A 25,377-nucleotide genomic window follows, 5' to 3' on the forward strand; every position below is an offset into this window, starting at 1 on the left:
TTACATTTGAACAAACAGATTGCCATATTTTTTGTGATGAGATTATCTCTTATCATTATCAGCTTCATCTAGTTGCCATAATCTGGTATTTGTTATTAAGATATTTCAGGAAATACCCATATTCACATATATCTCCATTTTTATTTTTATTTTATTTTTTAAATACAGCTGTAGCCATTTGGTTTGGTAAATAATGGCCAGCAGCAGAGCAGTATGTAAATGTGATCAAATAAAATAGGCTAAAATGAAACACCAACAAGGCAGAAGCTCATGGGAAATTAAGTAAGAGGAAAGATTTTTTGTTACACTCTAAAAAAAATTGTCCCAGACACTTAAAAAAATAATAATTGACTAGCAGCAAGATAATACGTTCACAAATCCAGTAGGCAACCTTTGAGAAGCAGAGAACTACATGAACAACATTAACCACTTCAGCCCTGGAAGGATTTTTACCCCCTTGTTGACCAGGTAATTTTTTGCGAAACAGAACTGGTGGTGGTATTTGATCACCTCTGCGGTTTTTATTTTTTGCGCTATAAACAAAAAAAACTTACATTTTGAAAAAAAAAATAACATATCCAAAAAAAAATATATAAAAGAAACAAGGGCCAGATCCTCAAAAGGGATACGCCGGCGTATCTACTGATACGCCGTCGTATCCCTGTTTCTATCTTTGGAACTGATCCACAGAATCAGTTTCCAAGAGATAGACAGAAGATCCGGCATGTGTAAGGGACTTACACTGCCGGATCTTAGGATGCAGTACCGCATCCGCCGCTGGGGGCATTTCGCGTCGAAATGCCGCCTCGGGTATGCAAATTAGCACTTACGGAGATCCACAAAGCTTTTCAGCTTCGTTTTTTCTCCGTAAGTTTTAGTTTGCAATTGTAAAATTAGGGCTGCTTTTACAAAGTGTAAACTGTTTACACCTTGTAAAAGCAGACCCTTCTGTCCAGCAACGCAGTTTTTTTTTTGTTTTAAATTTTTTTTTTTCGCCGTATCTTTTTTTTTTCCCCGACGCAACTTTATTGACCCGTCGCGATCCACAAAGCTCGGCGTAACGTAATTTCGCGCTATGCACGTCGGGAAAATGACGTCACGAGCATGCGCAGTATGGCCGGCGCGGGAGCGCGCCTAATTTAAATGGGAATCGCCCCCATTTGAAGAGGAACGCCTTGCGCCGGCGGAATTTAAGTTACACAGCCCAAAATTTCTAGGTAAGTGCTTTGTGGATCGGGCACTTAGGTAGAAATTTTAAGGCAGTGTAACTTAAATGGGAATTTCTACGTTACGCCGGCTCTTTGTGGATCTGGCCCCAAATTCCTTCATCAATTTAGGTCAACATTAGGTCTACATATTTTTGGTAAAAAAATCCCAATAAGCGTATATTGATTGGTTTGCGAAAAAGTTATAGCGTCTACAAATTATGGGATAGATTTATGGACTTTTCCTTTTTTTATTGTTTTTACTGGTAATGGCAGTGATCAGCAATTTATAGCAGCACTGCGACATTGCGGTGGACAAATCTGACCCTAAGTGACACTTTTTGGGGGACCAGTGACACCAATACAGTGATCAGTGCTAAAATAAATGCACTGATCAATGTATAAATGACTTTGCCAGGGAAGGGGTTTACATCAGGGGTGATCAGAGGGCTAAGTGTGTTCTCTGCAAGTGTTTTCTAACTGTGTGGGGGATGGACTGACAGGAAGAACACAGAGACCACTGTTCCTGATTACTAAAAACAGAAGATCTTTGTTTACTTCCCTGTCAAAACATTTGGCCTCTCTGTGGAGCAATCGCAGGTGGCCGGCAGGCATTGGGTCCGCCGTACTCTCTGAGTGGCTCCCCCTCCATGCAACAGGTGCACAGTATCTATTGCATGAAACAGCGCACAGTTACAGTTGTGTTCAAAATTATTCAACCCCCCAATGCTGTAAAGGGTTTTAGGGAATTTAGTGTACATTTGTAATTGTATTCAGAATGAAATCCTACAAGGACTTCTTAAAGAACCATATGCAACTAAAATGACATAAATTGGTTTTGTAATACAGTAGTAAAATGTTTATTTTGTGAATTCTTCATTTACACAATTATTCAACCCCTTAAAGACTACCACTCTGAAGAACAGAGGTTCATTGAAGTGTTTTCAATCAGGTATTGAAAACACCTGTGGATGTCAGGGAGCAGCAATAAAGCCTAATAAGCACCAATTAGGCAGCTTTAAAATGACTGTGATACTCAGCTCCTTCTAGACATTTACTGGTGTGGTTACAAACATGGTGAAGTCATGAGAATGGTCCGGGAAGACAAGAGAAGAGGTGATTACTCTTCACAGGAAGGGCAACGGCTATAAGAAGATTGCAAAGATGTTAAACATACCAAGAGACACCATAGGAAGCATCATTCGCAAATTCAAGCCAAAGGGCACTGTTGAAACGCTACCTGGTCGTGGCAGAAAGAAGATGCTGACTTCGACTGCTGTGCGCTACCTGAAGCGTACAGTGGAGAAAAGTCCCCTTGTGACTGCTGAGGAACTGAGAAAAGATTTGTCAGATGTAGGTACTGAATTTTCTGCTCAGACAATACGGCGCACACTGCGTAATGAAGGCCTCCATGCCAGAACTTCCAGGCGCACCCCCTTGCTGTCTCCAAAGAATAAGAAGAGTCGACTGCAGTATGCAAAAATCATGTGGACAAACCACAGAAGTTTTGGGATTGTGTTCTGTGGACTGATGAAACAAAATTAGAAGTGTTTGGGCCCATGGATCAACGCTATGTTTGGAGGAGGAAGAACAATGCCTATGATGAAAAGAACACCTTGCCTACTGTGAAGCATGGCGGGGGTCAATCATGCTTTGGGGCTGTTTTGCTTCTGCAGGTACAGGGAAGCTTCAGCGTGTGCAAGGTACCATGAATTCTCTTCAGTACCAGGAGATAGTGGATAACAAAGTGATGCAGTCCGTCACAAACCTGAGGTTTGGGAGACGTTGGACCTTTCAACAGGACAATGATCCCAAGCATACCTCCAAGTCCACTAGAGCATGGTTGCAGATTAAAGGCTGGAACATTTTGGAGTGGCCATCGCAGTCACCAGACTTAAATCCGATTGAGAACCTCTGGTGGGACTTAAAGAAAGCAGTTGCAGTGCGCAAGCCTAAGAATGTGACTGAACTGGAGGCTTTTGCCCATGACGAATGGGCGAAGATACCCGTGATCGCTGCAAGACACTTGTGTCAAGCTATGCTTCACGTTTAAAAGCTGTTATAACTGTAAAAGGATGTTGTACTAAGTACTAAGATTGAATGTCAACTGGGGGTTGAATAAAACTGATAATGATGTGAGCACAGAAAAGACATTTGTGGTTATTTCATTATAAATGTTATGTTATATTTGTCTGACCTACACGTGCCTCTTTGATTTAATTGTAAGCAGGATGACAGGATGATCAAAATCAATGTCAAACTTGGCAAAACAATCAATTTCAGTGGGGGTTGAATAATTTTGAATACAACTGTATGTTGTTTTGTGCAATAGAACCACCCTGCCACAGTATATATGCGGTGGGCGGTCTTTAAATGGTTAAAGAGATCAAAGATTGATCACAGGGGTGCGCCTTTAAAAAAAAAAAAGAAGTTAACTAGCAAGGCCTAACTATATAGTAAGGAAAGCATAGAAAAATAACATAAACTAATGTCACTCTAAAAAGTATAAACTTAGCCTACCTTAAAAGTGGAAAGTATCAGCGGAGCAGTGGACAGTGTGAGTAGGGCAGTGGACAGTGTCAGTAGGGCAGAAGTTGGTATCAGTAGGGCAGAGGACGGTGTCAGTAGGACAGTGGACGGTGTCAGTAGGCTAGTGGACATTGTCAGTAGAACAGTGGACATGTCAGAAGGGCAGAGGTTGGTATCACTGGATGGTGTCACTAGAGCAGTAGATGGTGTCAGTAGCTTATTATTTTTATTATTTTATTTTTTATATATTTTTGTCCACTGATATCTTAAATCATTCACAAGGCAAAAACGTAAATCCCCTCACCCTGTGACACTACAATTTCATCACTTACCCAAAACACACAAAAACAATGTTCCTATTCAGGGTAGACCCATAATGGCAAGTTTCGGCTCCCTGGGAGAACCATTTGGAGAATCTTATTGACATCCTATTACAACCATACCCTCTCATTTGCGAGACACACACAAAACATACCATACAATTTCTGAAAGGTTTTCCCTGGCAATAAGTGGGTTGTGTGCAATGTAAAATCCTTATACTTATGTATACCTCATAGTTTAGGTCTACAATCACTCAAACACCACATGGACCTATATACTGAATATTCTCCAAAACTCAAATGGTTCATTTGGAAGGGGTCTCCTTTCTATTACATCACAACTACTTCCTTATCAATGAGATTGGTATAAACAAAAACAAGGAGCCTCCATGGGAGCGAGATTCTCACCCATGTATGCAAACCTATATATGGGCAACGCTCACAATTCTTATAGAGACCATATTGTTTCTTATTTTTGATACATTGATGATCTGATCTTCGTTGTCAACCAGAAGTTGTTAACCATCGAGTTCTTGGACTTCCTTCAACAACAACCAGCTGAACATCATCAAGCTGTCATCCCTCCCATACCATCAAAGCGATACCCTGGGGACAATTTGTTTGAATAAGACAAAATTGTTCCCACTTGATGGACCACGACAAAGAAGCCCTATAATTGGAACAAAGACTTTGTGAACGGGCATACAGTACCATAGATCAAGTCAAAAAAAGTTTGCTTCAAAGTTAGACATTTAAATAAAAATAACCTAGTATTAACAAATCAACCTATACAACAAACCAAATCACCTGACTAACCAGAGTTTTTTAACAACTATAGTTCACAATTTGAAGATATAAGACACATTATAGTTAGACATCTCTCTGCTCCATACAGTGATCACAGCTATAAGGCTATTTTATAACAAGGGGTCAAGATATATTGCCAGAAAGGCCGGAACCATTGGAAACGTGGTCTCTCCCAGCATATACATCTCCCATCAACCTACACATACGTGGCTTAACACCACGGGAATGTACAGATGCGATGCTACCAGATGTTCTACCTGTGACCATTTAGGCCATTCTCACACCATAACTTCTTGCTCAAACGGTTTGTCCTTGACCATTAAACAGCTGGTAAACTGTCATACCAAATATGTAATATATGTGGTCATGTGTACCATATGTAACATACAATATGTAGGAAGGACAATCAGACGACTAAGTGATAGAATGCAGGGGCGGCCCATCCATTAAGGGAGCATGGGCGCTGTCCCCAATGTCCTTTGCTGCCTCCCCTATCCATGCGTCCAGCCCCTCTCAGGAAACCGGCGCTTGGATTCCAATGAGGGCCTGATTTTTAGAAGCTTCGATTAGAGCCAGAGGCCCTAATAGGCTTTAATATAGGGTGGGCTTGGGTCACAGAGTGCGATTCGAGCTCACCCAGGTGTGTTACAACAGCGAATTAATATTCACTGTTGTAACACTGATGCTCCTCCCGGCCAATCAGGAAGCGGGTTTTGATACCGGTCACCCGTTTGGCTGAAAGGACAGGTGAAGAGAGGACTTGGAGCTGAGCCGCTGCCTGCCACCCGCCACGATGGGGTAAGTGTCGAACCGACCGGCAAACAGCGGGAGAGTTGGTGCAGCACGGCGCCCCCCCCCCCAAAAAAAAAACACCAGCCGCCACTAATACAATGACAGATCATTTTTCCAACATCAGAACTAACAAAAACACAAACTTGACTAAGCACTTCAACCAATTTCACCATCAAAATGTACAATCTTTTAAAGTCAAAATAGTTGAAGGATTGATTGCCCAACTCTATGTAGAAGGGAGAACTATTAGATCTTTAGACTGGACACCCGTATCCCCAAAGGCCTAAACCATAAATGGGATATCACTTATTACTATGACTAATATATACCATACTTATCTTTGTCTTCATTCCTACATAGATATTTATTAGATATATTTAGATATATTCAGTCCTGCTTTACCCATGATTATTTTAGTCCACCTGTTCCTCTATGGAGATTCCATATAATTTCCATTCATTGCAATATACATTTTTCCATTTTTTTTTCTTCCTTAGTGGTTTTAATATGATAACATAATAAAGAATATACTTTTATTGGGTTCAGGGAGAGAGAATTGGTCTTTTTTGCATCTTTTTATATTTGTGTTTGGTCATTCGATTTTGTTTTAATTTTAGCTTAGGATCACTTTTTTCTTTTTACTTCATTTTTACTTCATTATACTTTTTTTTTTTGCACTTTTTTTTTATTTTTTATTCATTGGCTTAGGAGGTCTAAATATCCCACATTTTATAACTTTAAACTAGCATTCGCCAACATTCTTATACATAGTTACATAGTTAGTCAGGTTGAAAAAAGACACAAGTCCATCCAGTTCAACCACAAAAAATAAAAAAAACAAAATAAAAAACACAGTAAAATCCTATACACCCAACTCCATACCCACAGTTGATCCAGAGGAAGGCAAAAAACCCCAGCAGAGCATGATCCAATTTGCTACAGCAGGGGAAAAAATTCCTTCCTGATCCCCCGAGAGGCAATCGGATTTACCCTGGATCAACTTTACCTACAAATCTTAGTACTCAGTTATATTCTGTACATTTAGGAAAGAATCCAGGCCTTTCTTAAAGCAATCTACTGAGCTGGCCAGAACCACCTCTGGAGGGAGTCTGTTCCACATTTTCACAGCTCTTACTGTGAAAAAACCTTTCCGTATTTGGAGGTGAAATCTCTTTTCCTCTAGACGTAAAGAGTGCCCCCTTGTCCTCAGTGTTGACCGTAAAGTGAATAACTCAACACCTTCCTTTTTGAGAACTGGTGCCCAAAACTGAACTGCATATTCCAGATGAGGTCTTACTAATGATTTGTACAGGGGCAAAATTATATCTCTGTCTCTGGAGTCCATACCTCTCTTAATACAAGAAAGGACTTTGCTCGCTTTGGAAACCGCAGCTTGGCATTGCATGCCATTATTGAGCTTATGATCAACTAAAACCCCCAGATCCTTCTCCACTACAGATCCCCCCAGTTGTACTCCCCCTAGTATGTATGATGCATGCATATTCTTAGCCCCCAAGTGCATAACTTTACATTTATCTACATTAAACCTCATCTGCCACTTAGTCGCCCAATTAGACAGAGCATTGAGGTCGGCTTGTAAATTGGAGACATCCTGCAAGGACGTTATTCCACTGCATAGCTTGGTGTCATCTGCAAAGACAGAAATGTTACTTTTGATCTCAGACCCAATATCATTTATAAATATATTGAAAAGTAAGGGTCCCAGCACTGAACCTTGGGGTACACCACTGATAACCTTGGACACCTGTTGATCCTCTGCATATTTGAATGATGGCCAATGATGCATAAATTCTCCCCCACACGCCTGGGATCTTCATCCTCATGACTAAGCTCAGAGGGGCAGAGTGAAACGTTGAGGGCATGGCCTGGTAAGATTCCAGGCTGAGGTTGCTATTCATACACCCAGCATAGGGACAGCATGAATGTGCGGCTCCAGGGAGTTCTTTCTTTACTGCCAGTGATTGTAGGAGTGGGGATGAGCTCCCTTCCCTGCCGGCACTCCCAGCGGCGGATGCTTGGGATTCACACCCTTTTCTAGCGAGCTTGATTGGCACACAAAGCAGTCCAGAGTCGCACTGGGACACACTGCACTGATGTGAACTAGGGCCATTGGAATCCATGTTAAACACTGTCCATACATTGTTTATGCGTAATAAAATCACACTGGACTGCATCTAGTATGAACCAACCCTCAGGCTGTTGGCACAGTGGTCCCTAAACACTTTCCCTATTTTTCCAGGAGGAATTCAGGATAAAAAGGTATATTACTGCTTGGGTATAAACTACACTTCTAGATCTTCCATATATCAGCAAATCTTCATTTTTTATATTCAATTCCACATTAGTATACCTTATTTATCAATTAGTTTGATGAAAGTTATGGCATTTTCATATATATTTTATTTACTAAAGTGGTTATATTTATAGCTGATTTTTATGGGTTGATAATTGGCTGAAAAATGGGTCTAAAGTGTTAAACTGTAACCTACTTTTTTATAATCTCCATACATGCTGCCTGAGATAATCTAGTTGAAAGCAGGGCTGGACTGGGACAAAAATGTGGCCCTGGACTTCATTCAGACCGGCCCAGGGCACAACACATCAGGGTACAGTGCACATCGGGGTACGGGGCACATAGCACATCAGGCCATGGAGCACAGGGCATATAGCACATCAGGGCATGGAACACATCAGGACACAGGGCACATCAGATCAGAGCACCGAGCACATCAGGACACGGGACACAGGGTACATCAGATCAGGGCACATAGCACATATGGGCACGGGGAACAGGGCACATCAGGGCACATAGCACATTAAGGCACATGAACATTTGGCAAATATTAAAAAGAAATTTCCGAACCACAGTGTTTCTAGACATTTTGAAAAATATCATCAAAGTGATCCATCTCTTTGCCAGTTCTATGGAATTGACAAGATATCGAACCACTGGCGGGGCACTCATATGAGAAGAGCCATCTCTCAGAATGAGACCATGTGGATACACAAGCTCAGAAGCATGCAGCCCTTGGGCCTTAACATTGAACTTGATCTTAACTGCTTTTTATCCAACGACTGAGCTCTGTGTATGCCCCTTTCTTGATATATATACAGTCCAAATACGTCCGTCTTTTTCATACAATTTTTTTGGTGATACCAGCTGTCCAGATTTACCACATTTCATTTGTGAGTCAGTCTATAGACATATTTAGCTTTTGGGTGGGCCCCCTTAATATATTCTATATATTTATATAATATAGTTATATGAGTATTACCACTTATATATTATATATTTCTTTCCCTTGGGGACTAAATTAGCCATTTTATATCTAATTGTCTTCTCTCTGACATTAAAACATCTGAGAGATTTTTTTATTCTCTTTTTCATATTGATTAAATATTAATTTCCCATTGATTAGATGTTCTCTTCTAATTAAATATAGGGTGCCATCTTGTGGCGTTTTTTGAGAAGACAGTTCTACAACATTCATTTATATCCCATTACTTTTAATTTTTTAACTTTTTAATTTAATCACTCTTTATATCTAAAACTACATTTCCTTCTTAGATAGAGATGTAGTAATAAATGTGGTCACCATCAGGAATTTAATTTTTGAAGAATAGAGAGTGATGCTATAACTAACCAATTCCCATATGTAAGTGCCGAAGCCAACACTGGGACTGCGCTGTGATTGGCTAGATTCTGTGTCCATCACTCTTCCTCTCCATCCGGCCCACAGTGTTCCGATGCCGCGCTGTAATTGGCTCCAGCATCTGCCCATTAGTTTCGGCGACTTCAGGGTCTCTTCCAGACCGCAACTGAGCTGTTATTGGCCAGTTAGCTTGTTAATCAAGCGGAGCACTTCCGGCCCACAGTGTTCCGATGCTGCAGTGTAATTGGCTCCAGCATCTGTCCATTAGCTTCGGCCACTTCCGGGTCTCTTCCAGACCGCAACTGAGCTGTTATTGGCCAGTTAGCTTGTCAATCAAGCGGAGCACTTCCGCTCGCTTCTAAATAAATAAACGTGACCCCAGTGACCAGGCACGCCCCCCTGAAGACGTTTACACTAAACGATCGTCGGCGGCGTAGCCTGGTCACGTTTTTTATCTTCCCCCATCTTCCGACTCTTGTGAGCTGGCGAGGCAAGAGGAGACACACACCGCATGCAAATTGAGGTTTCACCTCCCCATTTAAAGGCCCGCAGACCCAGTGCCGGGATGGGCACCTTTTAATGTAAGTGGCCATTTGGCCCATGTTTTGTTTTATTCTTTTATATTAAAAACCGGTTGCACTATGGAGCTTTTCTGTTTTTCATTTCATTTCTGAGATTATTGGGAGAAGATTTGCCTGTGTCAACTACTGGAGAACGCACTATATGTTTGCAGACATTCAGAACTGCACAAGCGTGTTTGACTTTCTTTTTAGTTAAAGGAGTCAAAGCGCTGTGGTAAGCGCATATATTTATTCACTTTTGGGTGTCGTTTCTGCGCAATTGGTGGAAGGATTTTTAAGCACTGCAGTATATGAGAAGATTGCACGTTTTTCTTCTGGCCCACTGCAAGATTCACTCCATTGTTTTCTAAGTGGCTCACTACCACTATATACATTTATGGACATTATCATTATTACTTAAGAAATATTTCTTGTTTTAAGGTGTTGGGAGCACATCTCTTTTCAATTAGAGGTTCCCTTGTGAATCTTATTTTTTCAATATTGATTCAACTGTGTCTTTGCTAATTAGCTCTGATCAATTAGTTGTTGTTTATTTTCAATTGTTATCACATTTATTTGTAATTGCTACTACTTTAAATTTTTTTGTCACTAGCGCCCCCTACCTATCACACATTAAGGCACATCGTTTACCAGCCAGCCTGCAGAGTAGCGCAGGAAGTGTGTGTTTTCTCTGCGGCTGCTCCCTGCCCCCCGGTGGCCCCTCCTCTCTTCTCGTCCATCCCAGATGATGTCACAAGCAAATGGGGATGGACGAGAAGAGAAGTGAGGAGGGGCCACCTGGGGGGCGGGGAGCAGCCGCAGCATGACTTGAGAGAGAACACACGCTTCCTGCACAACTCTGCATGATGGCTAATCTTGATCTAGCCATCAGGCGCCAGCTGTCTGCGATTGACGGGTAGATCACCGTGGACCTCCGACCAGCCCACTGAGCCATCGGCCCACTGGTAATCTTCCGGTAGTCCCCATGGCCAGTCCATCCCTGGTTGAAAGTGGTGTTAAGAAAAAGACAAATACTTTCATGTTTCAAAACTATTTTACATGTAAAAGCACAGTTACAGTATCTGTTTTACAAATGTGCCATATGGAAGCAGTGCTCTGTAACTCAGGTCTTTGTAATGTATGTAACTGTAGTCTCTTTCTCATCAGTTTATCATAGTGAGCTCATTCATGGATCAGCCACCTTTGATGCTATTTGATTACAAGTATCCAGAATGGACCATTACTGTTGGATACCTCATTGGAGCTTCATCCTTTATCTGGATTCCTGTTTATATGGTTTACAAACTAGTATGGACTCCAGGGTCACTCAAACAGGTGAATGCTCTATAAACTAATTTACTACTTAAAGTATATGTAAACCCTCACCTTGTAAAACAACCCATTCAGTTTAAAATAGAAATGAAAGACAAAAAAATGTTGTCTTTCATTTAATTTCATTTGTGTCTCAAAGGCTCTAGAATCCCTTAACACATAGTTACACAAACATTTTTTTTTAGTTTTGCTCATCTTTTGAGCTGTACCACTGCACCAGCTTCTAACTAGGGACGAGCTTCGAGTTCGAGTCGAACGTATGTTCGACTCGAACATTGTATGTTCGATCGTTCGTCTAAATAAGAACAAAACGGGTCGTTCGCGCCGAATTCGAGTGACGCGCCACGGCCCATAATTCACTGCGGCATTGCTTGCTTATGATTGGCCAAGCATGCTTGACCAATCACAGCGCCGTCAGTAAAGAGAGCCGTAATTGGCCAAAGCCAGGGTGGCTTTGGCCAATTATGGCTCAGGGCGCTGGTTACTGATCAGACAGAGAGAGAGAGAGATTGTCTTTTTTTCTAGCTAGATAGAGCAGGCAGGCTAGTCAGTTAAATTTACAGTGTGTAGAGGATATATATACATCCTAGGTGTTGTACATATATTTATACACTGTATAGTTTAGTTAGATTAGTTCTTCCTAATCTGTCAGGCAGTTGATTGTGTTAGCAGCAGTGTTCTTCTCACGTGTTGTATTGCCCGTGTGCTCAGTGCACCTACTTGGTGTATACTGCAAGTGTGCTCATTAGTTTGCACCTAAACCCACTTGGTGTATACTGCAAGTGTGCTCATTACTTTGCACCTAAACCCACTTGGTGTATACTGCAAGTGTGCTCATTACTTTGCACCTAAACCCACTTGGTGTATACTGCAAGTGTGCTCATTACTTTGCACCTAAACCCACTTGGTGTATACTGCAAGTTTGCTCATTACTTTGCACCTAAACCCACTTGGTGTATACTGCAAGTTTGCTCATTACTTTGCACCTAAACCCACCTGGTGTATACTGCAAGTGTGCTCATTACTTTGCACCTAAACCCACTTGGTGTATACTGCAAGTGTGCTTATTACTTTGCACCTAAACCCACTTGGTGTATACTGCAAGTTTGCTCATTACTTTGCACCTAAACCTACCTGGTGTTTACTGCAGTTGTGCTCTATAGTTTGCACCTAAACCTACTTGGTGTATACTGCAAGTGTGCTCTGTAGTTTGCACCTAAACTTCTTGGTGTGTACTGCACTTGTGCTCTGTAGTTTGCACCTAAAGATTCAAGAGCAGTGATTTTAATGATGCTTAAATAAAAAAAAAAAAAAAAAAATTACTTTTTCAGGAGTCCTGAATTGGATACCAATGATACCAATGATGAAAAAAACCGACCGTTTTTAAAACTTTTTTTCCATTGATACATGTTCCCTCGGGCAAGACCTGGGTTCTCAAAGACGTTTTCACAGGCATACTATAGACACCCAGCAGGTACAATATTTAAAGGAATTTTTTTTTTTTTTTTTAAGCATCATTAAAATCACTGCTCCTGAAAAAACGACCGTTTTTAAAACTTTTTTTCCATTGATTCATGTTCCCTGGGGCAAGACCCGGGTTCTCAAAGATGTTTTACGACAATAACTTGCATATTAGGCTTTAAAATGAGCACTTTTGAATTCGAACGTCCGAGTCCCATAGACGTCAATGGGGTTCTAAATGTTCGCGCAAATGTTTGGTCCGTTCGAAGGTTCTGGTGCGAACCGAACGGGGGGTGTTTGGCTCATCCCTACTTCTAACTAGGGTTGTCCCGATACCACTTTTTTTAGGACCGAGTACAAGTACCGATACTTTTTTTCAAGTAGTCGCCGATACCGAATACCGATACTTTTTTTAAATGTGTCCCCAAATGCAGCCATGTCCCCCCCATATGCAGCCATGTCCCCCACATATGCAGCCATGTCCCTCTAGCCATGTCCCTCACATATGCAGCCATGTCCCTCTAGCCATGTCCCTCACATATGCAGCCATGTCCCTCTAGCCATGTCCCTCACATATGCAGCAATGTCCCTCTAGCCATGTCCCTCACATATGCAGCAATGTCCCTCTAGCCATGTCCCTCACATATGCAGCCATGTCCCTCACATATGCAGCCATGTCCCTCACATATGCAGCAATGTCCCTCTAGCCATGTCCCTCGATGCGGCGGCGCGATGCGGCGGCAGCGGCGGGGGGGGAAGTATTCTATTTAGGTATCGGGGGTATTTGCGCGAGTACGAGTACTCCCGCAAATACTCGGTATCGGTCCCGATACCGATACTGGTATCTGGACAACCCTACTTCTAACCAAATTCTTACTAATCGTAGGCAGTACCTGCTACAACAGGACTGCTTGTTGCCCCATCCACTACCAGGAGTGAAGAAAATATCCATTGCTTTCATGTATGGAGGAGCATTGGATTCACTCGCCTTCCTCTTATGTAACATGCACTTAGTGATTGGCCCAGCACTGTCATTTGGGTGTGAGGAGACAAAGCTCAGCCCTATGAAAGCTCCAACTCATAGGCTTTTTTTCTATTGCACCCACTGGCTGAGAAAAGCATTGAGGAATTGAAGGAAAAGTATGTGCTGCTGGATGGGCTTTAAAGTGAACCTGTTGCTTTTTACACTGCATAGGCAAAGCACAGGTTTGCTTTAAGGGTTATATTATGGGTAAAGTCGGGAGTAGGAAACCTTTGAGAGGTGGAGAACTACCTGAACAACATGAAAAAAATATAGATGCATGGATACATGCTGTAGAACAAGCTTCACTAAATGGTGGACCACAGTCCAGACACGGACAGAGTGATAGTCCTGTCCGAACCACGCAGGCACCACTTAGCAGCCTGAGTGGACTCCTCCCCCACTGCTGCTGTTAAAACGCAAAGCACAGCAGGGGGCAGGAGGCCGCCGCTGCTGTTAAACTTACAGCAGGTAAGAGGGCAGAAGATATGGCAGGTCTATGTACATAAGAAGCAGAAGCTGCCCCCACCTTTCAAATTAACCAGTGGGTGAAGGGTTGCTAAGACACAGGGTGGTTCTAGCAACGAATTACTCTCTTGTTAACAAGAAGAGTTGGGTAGCCCCTGCTCTCAGTGTAGACCTTCTGTATCTCTCTATATAAAGACAAAAAGAGTGGTCATGGGACTTTAAATGAGATGGGTCACAAACTAGGCACAAATAGGATACAATCGATAATTTATTATACATTTGTGATATACAAAAATACATCAAATATGTAATATATCTATGCAAAAAGTCGTATAAACATTAGCAATAAAAAGATCCCTATACAGTATAATAAAACACTATACGTATACAATAGTCATGAAGATATCACAAGAAAATGCAACAACATTTTTTTTGGACGATTATTATATATACACAATTTTTTGTTTTTCATAGATGAATTGCTGCATCAAACTCCTGATGAGTGGACCCTAGTGAGATCCACGAAACGCGTAGAGATCTATAGATACTACAATACATTTATTAATTTATGGACCAATTGTGCATTTTGTTGTGATATCCTCATGACTATTATATATGTATAGTGTTTTATTATATATGGATCTTTTTACTGGTAATGTTTATATGACTTTTTGCATAGATATATTACATATATTTGGACGTATTTTTGTATATCATGAATTTAGAATAAATTATCAATTGTATCCTAGTTGTGCCTAGTCTGCGACCCACCTCATTTAAAGTCCCATGACCACTCTTTTTTTGTCTTTATATGCATAACCCGGGATGGAGGTGGGCCACGGTGTATGTTCCAGATCATTTTTTTCTTGTTTCTACTTCTGTATCTCTCACCTTCTTCCCTGCTGTAAGTTGAACAGCAGCAACAACTACGGCAGGAGGGAAAATACATACAGAAGAGTAATCCACCGCGCTGGGCCTCCTGCCCTCTGTGTGCTGTGGTAGGACTGAGAAGAGGGAAGTGTTGTAACTGCAGTGAGGACTGTGGTTTAATGGGGAGCTGTGATGTAAGTGAGGGGGGGGGGTCTGTGATTTGAGAGGGCGAGCTGTGGTAAGGAGGGGGCTGTGATGTGAGGAGGAGGGGGTTGTAATGTGAAAGAGGGAACTGAGGACCTTGATGTAAAGGCGGCTGTGATGTGAAGGACCTGAGTCATGGCACAAAAATGAGATTTAGGCATCTGTACATTTTACCTAAATGTGATGTGTTGCCATGGGCAAGAGCTCCCTTTACACAGTCTGTATAACTGAGCCATGATATTTTTGCTAAATGGACTATGTTTTAAACACTTTTATTCTTTCCAGAGGCTTGCAGTATGCATACGACCTGAAAATACCATAAGAGATCATCAGCCCGATTCCCTGTGCATGACGATGGCCCCATAGTTCTTCACATCCAGTGCCAATGGGTGGCAGAAGCATCTATCATGAAAGAGAATCCATCAATGGTGCTTTATATGGGCTTCTCTCCTCTCCAGGGGGATTTACTAAGAGTGGTACTAATGAGATATAGCTGCCGGAGTAACGAGAAGAAACATCAGTTATTTTATATACTTGTTAACATTTGAAAGATGATGCATTCTAGTAAAATTGTCACAATGAGCTGTAATATACAGTTTTTTCTCTTGTGTATCTGCTTGCATTATAAGGAATGTGCAAAGGAAGCATCCATCATTTTTTTTTTTTTTTGTATTTTAGTCATTCTCACATCTTTCTTTGAACTTTAAGTTAACCTGTCACTGTCCACTAAAGCCTTGTACACACGATCAGTCCATCCGATGAGAACGGTCTGAAGAACCGTTGTCATCGGTTAACCAATGAAGCTGACTGAGGGTCCGTCGCGCCTACACACCATCGGTTAAAAAAACGATTGTGTCAGAACGCGGTGACGTAAAACACAACGACGTGCTGAAAAAAATTAAGTTCAATGCTTCCAAGCGTACGTCGACTTGATTCTGACCATGCGTGGATTTTTAACCGATGGTTGTGCCTACTAACAATCGGTTTTGACCTATTGGTTAGGAATCCATCGGTTAAATTTAAAGCAAGTTGGCTTTTTTTTAACCGAAGGTTAAATAACCTATTGGGCCCACACACGTTCGGTTTTGACCGATGAAAACGGTCCATCAGACCGGTGTCCTCTGGTTAACCTATCGCGTGTACGAGGCCAAATAGACTACTGAGTGCACAGGTGTAAATCTGTCAGTGGAGCCTAATGCCGCGTACATACAATAGGTTTAACCAATGAGAATGGTCTGAAGGACCGTTTTCATCGGTCAAAACCGATCGTGTGTGGGCGCCATCGGTTATTTAACAATGGATTCCTAACCAATCGTTAGTAGGCACAACCATCGGTTAAAAATCCACGCATGCTCAGAATCAAGTCGACGCATGCTTGGAAGCATTAAACTTCGTTTTTTTCAGCACGTCGTTGTGCTTTACGTCACCGCGTTCTGACACGATCGTTTTTTTAACCGATGGTGTGTAGACGTGACGGACCATCAGTCAGCTTCATCGGTTAACCGATGAAAATGGTCCATCGGTCCGTTCTCATCGGATGGACTGATCGTGTGTACGCGGCATAACTGTCTTATTTTACCAAGTCCTTCAAGTGCTGTTAAATACTATGACACTGTGTAAATAAAATGCCATGTAATTGTTACATTTTATCTGTCTTACTTTGACTGTTATAGACTGTTAGTAAAACTATGTTCTTACAAATTACTGAAAAAATATAAACTTTACCTTGTATATAGTGTTACAGAAATGTTGGTATGATTTAATAGGTGCGCATCAACCCAAAGACACAGATATGTGAAAAAACATGTCAGATGTCTGTGATGTGATACGCTTCAGCAAAGTTCATGAAACAAAAAGTTCAAAAAATTCCAAAGAGTCAGCGAAACAATCAACCATCCACCGATCCAGTGTAGGTATCTTGAAAAGCCGACCAAATACATTGTGCCCCCCACCACAGACAACAATGACCTCTTAATATAGAAACTGGATCCCCATAACAGAGATTAAACACGTATGTTCATCAATGAACATCCAGGCATCTGCCCATGGTAAAAGGACTCCAGCAGCCTCAGGCTCCAAGATTGGACCAGACAACATCCATACTCATAAAGGGGAACAGAGGCCGGACACAAAAAATTAAGGCAGTTCTGAAGCAAAAGGAGGTCCAAACTATTATTAGCAAGCTGTACCTAATAAAGTGACCGGTAAGTGTATATATCTTTTTGGCGTCCTTTCACCATAGATGGTTGCCTGGATGTTCATTGACGAACATGTGTGTTTGATCTCTGTTATGGGGATCCAGTTCATTTGGTAAGAGGCCATTGTTGTCGCTGGTAGAGTGCACACAGTGGGCCAGATCCTCAGAGCGAGTACACCGGCGTATCTACTGATACGCCGGCATACTTTCAAATTACCCGCGTCGTATCTTTAGTTTGAATCCTCAAACCAAGATACGACGGCATCTGGGTTTGATCCGACAGGTGTACGGCTTCGGATCGTAGATGCAATACTTGGGCGTCCGCTGGGTGGAGTTTGCGTCGTTTTCCGCGTCGGGTATGCAAATTAGCTATTTCCGACGATCCACGAATGTACGCGCGGCTGTCGCATTCTCTTACGTCGTCTCTAGTCGGCTTTTTCCGGCGTATAGTTAGATTTGCCATGTTAAGTATGGCCGTCGTTCCCGCGTCGAAATTTGAATTTTTTCTTTTTTTTGCGTAAGTCGTCCGTGAATATGGGATGGACGTAAGTCACGTCTAAGTTTAAAAAATGACGTTGTTGCGACGTCATTTTGCGCAATGCACGGCGGGAAATTTCGAAACGGAGCATGCGCAGTTCATTCGGCGCGGGGACGCGCTTCATTTAAATGAATCACACCCCCTAATCGCCGATTTGAATTCCGCCGCCAGAAATACACTACGCCGCCGTAACTTACGGCGTGAAATCTTTGAGGATTTGAAAGAACGCCAGGTAAGGTACGGCGGCATAGCGTATCTCTGATACGCTGCGCCTATCCATTTCTATGTGGATCTGGCCCAGTGTTTGGTTCGCTTTTCAAGATACCTACATTGGATTGGTGGTTGTCTGAATGTCTATGAAATTTTCTGAACTTTGTTGATTCATGAACTGTGCTGTGCTGAAGAGTATCACGTCACAGAAATCTTTTTGTTTTTTCACATGATCTGTTTCTTTGGACTTTATTTGGGTTGATGCGCACCTATTATATATGTATGTATTTAGATCCAGATCCAGTATTCTGATGTTTTATAAGAGTAATGTTGTTGCACTAAGCGCAAAATATTTTTTCTTTATTTAGTATTAACTATTACATGACTTTGTCAAAGAAAATGTAAAGCACGCTACGAGAGTTTACGATATCACATATAGAAGAGTATGCCTTGTATTCTCTTTTATCTGTAATAAGTGAATGGAGGAGTTTTTCATGAGAAAGCTGCAAACTTCCTGTACATAGCTTGAGAAGTTAGTATTCCAATGTACAGATTTAAAGCTTGTTCACACCATAACGCGGTGCGGGAAACCAAAGGTTCTGCGCGTGTGTCCCACACCACGTTCAAAATGCACCCAACAACACCTCAAACACAGATCGCAAACCAAGTGCTTAGGCCTGCATCAGATTGCATGATACCACAGTACCATTTTATCCGGTGCAGTGCGTTTTTTAAAAGTAGTGCATGTACTACTTTTGGTGTGATCCAGTGCGATTTCAGCCCATTCAAATGAACCACGTTCCTGTGCGGTTCAGGAGTGAATCAGCCCTTACTGGTCTCTTAATGTGGAACTATGTACCAAATTTAATTTCTTTAAGTGGATGTAAACCCACTCTCATCCTTTCTAATCTACTGCCATAGTGCTGATCTATAAGGATATACATGCCTCCTGCATGTATCCTTACCTGTCAAATGTCTCCCCTCTGTCTGTTATAAGAACTGAAAAACTGCAGATTCTGTGGGTGGATCTGTTGTCTGGAGCTCTGTGGGTGGAGTCGTGATGTCAGTTGACTTCCCGCCCACCTCTACACTCCCCTTACACTAAATTCTGCTATGTTTACTAACATCCAGTCAAAATCCAGAAAAGTAACCACATGACTTCAGAAAAAGAGTTGGGTGGGAGATTAAAAAATAATGTCTGTCTCCAGGCTAGTGCATGAGATATGTAAATAACCTGTCACTCACAGCAAGGGGGCGGAACGGACTAAGGTTTTTCTCTGTAAGTCCGTTTTATTTCACTGAACAATAAAAGAGGATTGCTCAGAGCTGGATTAACTCTGTGTGTCAAGACTGGGCACAGATGATAGGAAATCTTATACTCTACATTGTGACATAAAAAAAAAAAAAAAAAATTGGGTTTACATCCAATTTAACTATTACTTCATTTTAACAGTTTATTTATTTATCCTGTGTATGTTTTTTAAACCCCATTCCAAAACAATCAATATATTGCATTGAATACAAACAAAATAAAACAACAAAATCTTCTTAATGTCTTCTGTGTCTTGATGTTAATAAAATGAAAACAGTTTGGGGTTGGTTTCACCATATTATCAAAACCAAGCTGATCCACAAGTGCTAAAACCCATAGGGGTAGATTCACAGACAGAGTACGCCGGCGTATCTACTCATACGCCGGCGTACTTTCAAATTTCCTGCGTCGTATCTTTAGTTTGAATCCTCAAACCAAGATACGACGGCATCTGGGTTAGATCTGACAGGTGTACGGCTTCGTACGCCTTCGGATCTTAGATGAAATACTTCGGCGTCTGCTGGGTGGAGTTTGCGTCGTTTTCCGCTTCGGGTATGCAAATTAGCTATTTCCGACGATCCACGAACGTACGCGCGGCCGTCGCATTCTCTTACATCGTCTGTAGTCGGCTTTTTCCGGCGTATAGTTAAAGCTGCTATTTCGTCGCGTATAGTTAGACTTGCCATGTTAAGTATGGCCATCGTTCCCGCGTCGAAATTTGAATATTTTTTTTTTTTTGCGTAAGTCGTCCGTGAATCGGGATGGAAGTAATTCACGTCTAAGTTAAAAAAATGACGTCGTTGCAACGTCATTTAGCGCAATGCACGGCGGGAAATTTAGAAACGGAGCATGCGCAGTTTATTCGGCACGGGGACACGCTTCATTTAAATGAAACACGCCCCCTAATCGCCGATTTGAATTCCGCGCGGTTACGCCGCTTGAGATACTTACGGCGCAAATTCTTTGGGGATTCGAACCAAAAAATGTAAGTTACGGCGGCGTAGGTGTATCTCAGATACGCTGCGCCGGGGCAGATCTTTGTGGATCTGCCCCATAGAACCAGAATGTTTTTCTTCACTGCTATGACTACAGTCAGTAGTGTAAGGCCCCGTACACACGATAGAATCCATCCGCTGAAAAATCTCAGCGGATCGGTTTCAGCGGATAGATTCTATGGTGTGTACAATACAGCGGATCTGTTTCTGCGGATTTTTATCCCCTGGGATGGATTTCAAGCGGATAAAAATTTGAAGACATGCTTTCAAATCTATCTGCTTGAATCCATCCCAACGGATTGATCCGCTGGTCTGTACAGACTCACCGGATCAATCCGTCCGAAGGGATCCCCCGCATGCGTCGTAATGATTCGACGCATGCGTGGAATTCCTTATATGACAGCGTCGCGCTCGTCGCCGCGTCATCATCGCGGCGACGGCGCGACACGTCATCGCGAGGGGATTTCGGCACGGATTTCGATCCTATGGTGAGTACACTCCATTGGATCCAAATCCGCTGAAATCCTCGAGAGGATTTATCCGCGGAAACGGTCCGCTGGACCGTATCCGCGGATAAATCCTCTCGTGTGTACTAGGCCTAACTGCAAAGCTATACTGTAGGTCCCAGTACAAATGTGCTGCATAGAGAAGATGCTAAAAGTCAGCATAGAACATAATGCCCGAAATTCAAAAAGACTGGCGTAGATAGATTTTGCGAAAGTGTATTGCGCGTATTCTAAATATGGTGTAACGTGCACCAAATTCATGTTCCGGTCTAGAACTTGCACTTGAATTCAAAGCAAGCTGCGCCACTTTTCGAAAATACATGAGACAGTTTTACAAAATCTGTCTGCCGCATAGTCTCTTTCTCCATGCCAAAAGAGATTTGGTCTTAATTAGCTCCACTTTTGGAATATACAAACTGTCTGTATTTTATTTTGAATTTGACACATTCAATGCGGCACAGTGTTAAAGTGACACATTTTAGAACCTCACGACTTTGGTGTACAAGTCGCTGTCAGAACCGGAAGTGTCACATAAGCTTCATGAATTTGGTGCCATACCTTACCAAGAGGAATTAACACAAAAAAGTGGCGCAACATCTTTATTGAATTTCCCCCAATGACTCTCTTCTGCACTTGGATCATGTGATCCCTTTTACATGACCAAGAATCAGTGGATCACAGATGTATGAGAAAAGCTGCAGCCACTCAAAGCAATGACAGGCTGAAAGAAGCAGTTGCTGGTCAAAATTCTTCAGTATTTATGGCATCATGCCTTACTGTATACTAGAGCGCTGAATAATTAGTGAGCAATCAGCGCTACCTGCGACAAAAGTGTGTGCTTATAAACCAACCAATCTCTCCGTGATGCGAAAAAATGTATACACTGGCCCAGATTCACGTAGAGCGGCGCATCTTTAGACCGGCGTAGCGCATCTCATATGCGCTACGCTGATGTAAATCAGTGAGGCAAGAACAGTATTCACAAAGCACTCGCGCCCAACATTGCGCCGGCGTAACGTAAATTGGCCGGCGTAAGCCCGCCTAATTCAAAGTAGGGAGGAAGTGGGCGTGATCTATTTAAATGAACGGTGACCCCATGCAAATGAATGGCCGAATGAACGGCACATGCGCTTCCCAGTGCGCATGCTCACGTCGGACCTAACGCCTAAGATACGTCGAATCACTGAACGTAACCTACGCCCAGCCCTATTCACGTAGTCCTACCTAAACGACGTAAAATACGACGGCCGTTCCGTCGTCCATACCTTTGCATGGGATGTGCCTCCTATAGGTGGAACAACTTTACGCCGGACGTACGCCTTACGTAAACGGCGTATACTACTGCCACGGGAGCAAGTACGTTCGTGAATCGGCGTATCTCGTTCATTTGCATATTCGACAAGTAAATCAATAGAAGCGCCCCTTACGGCCAGCGTAAATATGCGCCCAAGATACGACGGCGTAGGAGACTTACGTCGGTCGTATGAAGCCAAAATTCAGGCATATCTTAATAGCAGAATCAGGCGCATAGATACGACGGCGCATCCGTGCACTTACGCGGCGTATCAGTAGATACGTCGGCGTAAGTGCTTTAAGAATCCGGGCCAGTATGTCAGTTGCTGCTGCTGTACAGTACTTAGTGATTCCACCACACTAAAATCTGCCAAATATACTCCTTAAAGCGGAGTTCCTCCTAAATTTGTTTTTTTAAAGTCAGCAGCTACAAATACTGAAGCTGCTGACTTTTTAAAATAAGGACACTTACCTGTCCAGGGTGCCTGCGATCTCACCCGAAGCCGGCCCATCCCTATGCTCCGGCATCTTCAGTAAGGAAATCAGGAAGTAAAGCCTTGCGGCTTTACAGCCTGGTTCACTACTGAGCATGCGCGAGTCGCACTGCACTTTCTGAGTGGTCCCTGCTGTCTTCTGGGACCTGTGTGTCTCCCAGAAGGCAGCAGGAGGGACGGAGGAGGGGCTGGATATGGCGTAGATCGCGGTGGATACTGCAGCGACGTTTCCTCAGAAGTGGGAGCAAATACCTGGATATGACAGACACCGGAGCAAGGGAGGAGCCGGATCAGCGGAAGTTAAATTTCTGGGTGGACCGCGTCAATATAGTGCAGCGCTACTGATCATAATTCTCTCTACAAACAGTGATATTCATATATAATGTATCTAAATGGTAATGTGTAAAACAAACACAAACGAAAGTCCATCAATATATAATGTATCTAAATGGTAGTCCATAATGGTAGTCCATAAATCCACAAATATATATTCTATAAATATATATATTCTCCACCAGTGATCTTCAATTATATAACCACAGTGAAATGCCCGCTCACCTCACATTAGATAGTCAGAGTTCATATGCTGTCTATGCATATACTACTCTGCACCCCACTACACCATACACTGTACCCCACTATACCCTGTATATACTACTCTGCACCCCACTACACCATACACTGTACCCCACTATACCCTGTATATACTACTCTGCACCCCACTACACCATACACTGTACCCCACTATACCCTGTATATACTACTCTGCACCCCACTACACCATACACTGTACCCCACTATACCCTGCACCCCACTACACACATCACATAATACTCCGCACCCCACTATACAATGCACATACCACACCATACACTGTACCCCACTATACCCTGTATATACTACTCTGAACCCCACTACACCTTACACTGTACACCTATACCCTGCACCCCACTACACACATCACATAATACTCTGCACCCCACTATACACAGCACATACTGCAGTCCACTACACCTTACACTGCACCCCACTATACTCTGCATATACTACTCTGCACCCCACTACACCATACACTGTACCCCACTGTACCCCGCACCCCATTATACACATCACATAATACTCTGCACCCCACTATACAATGCACATACCACACCTTACACAGCACCCCACTATACAATGCGTATACTACTCGGCACCACACTATACCTTACACTGCACCCCACTATACCCTGTATATACTACTCTGAACTACACTACACCTTACACTGTACCCCACTATACACAGCACATAATACTCTGCACCCCACTATACACAGCACATACCACAGTCCACTACACCCCACTATACACATCACATAATACTCTGCACCCCACTATATCCTGCATATACTACCCTGCACCCCACTATACGATGTGCATACTAACCCATTATACACAGCACACCACACTCCACTATACACAGCACATACTACACTGCACCCCATTAAAGTGGTTGTAAACCCACTCTGACAACTTGCACCTACAGGTAAGCCTAGATTAAGGCTTACCTGTAGCTGCAAGAAATATCTCCTTAACCTACACGGTTAAGGAGATATTTGCAGAAACACTGCATTAATGTCTATGGCGCATGCAGGCGCACCGTAGACAACGGCGCAGGCGCACTGAGCGTGCCAGTTTTCTGAATGGCCAATCACAGGAAGACGATCGGAGGGGACATGGTGGCGGAGGGGAATGAGGAGCGCTTCGGGGGTTCGATCTCAGGTAAGTGCCACATAATGAGCTAGTATGCTATGCATACTAGCTCATTATGCCTTTCTCTTGCAGGGTTTTTTTTTTTTTTTTCAGAAAATAAAAAAAAGAGGGTTTACTTCCTCTTTAAATACATGGCACATCCTACCCTGCCCTCACCACACTACGGAGAGCACATATATTACTCTACCCCCTCCCCTCCATGCTCGGAGTTGGCAGTCAGGCTGAGCACCGCTGACTTCCTCCGGTGACGTCACTTCCCAGTCCGGTGATGATGATGATGAGGAGGATGGAGCAGGTACCCGGCATGGCACAGCCGCTTCTTCTTCTCCTCAGCATGGCCGTGTGTGTGTGCCGGGCTCAGACTGACAGCACCCTGGTTCCCAGCCGACCCTACGCCGTCCTCCTCAAACAGAACATGGGTGAGAGCTCCGTCCGTACACCGGGCCACACAGGACCATGACGGGGTTAGGTGGGAGAGCAGGGGGCGGGGTGGGGACAGTGGTGACACCTCCCATCACAATGTGTATTCTCATGTTATTACTAGAAGGGGAAAGGGTCCTGATCAGATCACAAGCTGTCAGTGGATGGACTCGTCTTATAGTGACAGTAGGGATACGTTCACCATCTATAGACCTCGCCTCACTATGATCTCATGTATCACTAACATTTACCATCCATAATGTGTGCTTTATATACAATATCACATGGCACTTCACTACAGCTTCTTCTTCTTTTAGCACTGTCTCCGCCCCTATGTTAACCACTTGCCCTCCGGAAAATGTACTCCTCTTCCTGACCAGGCCATGTTTTACGATACAGCACTACATTACTTTAACT

General features: G+C 42.9%; 1 protein-coding gene across 1 annotated transcript in view; it reads left to right on the top strand.

Annotated features, from left to right (window-relative positions):
* Positions 1 to 16,000, top strand: part of LOC120937923 (sodium-dependent serotonin transporter-like) — a 71,841-nt gene extending 55,841 nt beyond the window's left edge. The window contains exons 12-13 of the mRNA XM_040351483.1: positions 11,055 to 11,222; positions 15,529 to 16,000. Coding sequence (XP_040207417.1) covers positions 11,055 to 11,222; positions 15,529 to 15,609 — 249 coding nt within the window. The 3' untranslated portion in view covers positions 15,610 to 16,000. The remainder of the gene's footprint in view (positions 1 to 11,054; positions 11,223 to 15,528) is intronic.
* Positions 16,001 to 25,377: the final 9,377 nt, after the last annotated feature.

This window comes from Rana temporaria, chromosome 1 (assembly GCF_905171775.1).
Source record: "Rana temporaria chromosome 1, aRanTem1.1, whole genome shotgun sequence".
NCBI classification, from domain to species: domain Eukaryota; kingdom Metazoa; phylum Chordata; class Amphibia; order Anura; family Ranidae; genus Rana; species Rana temporaria.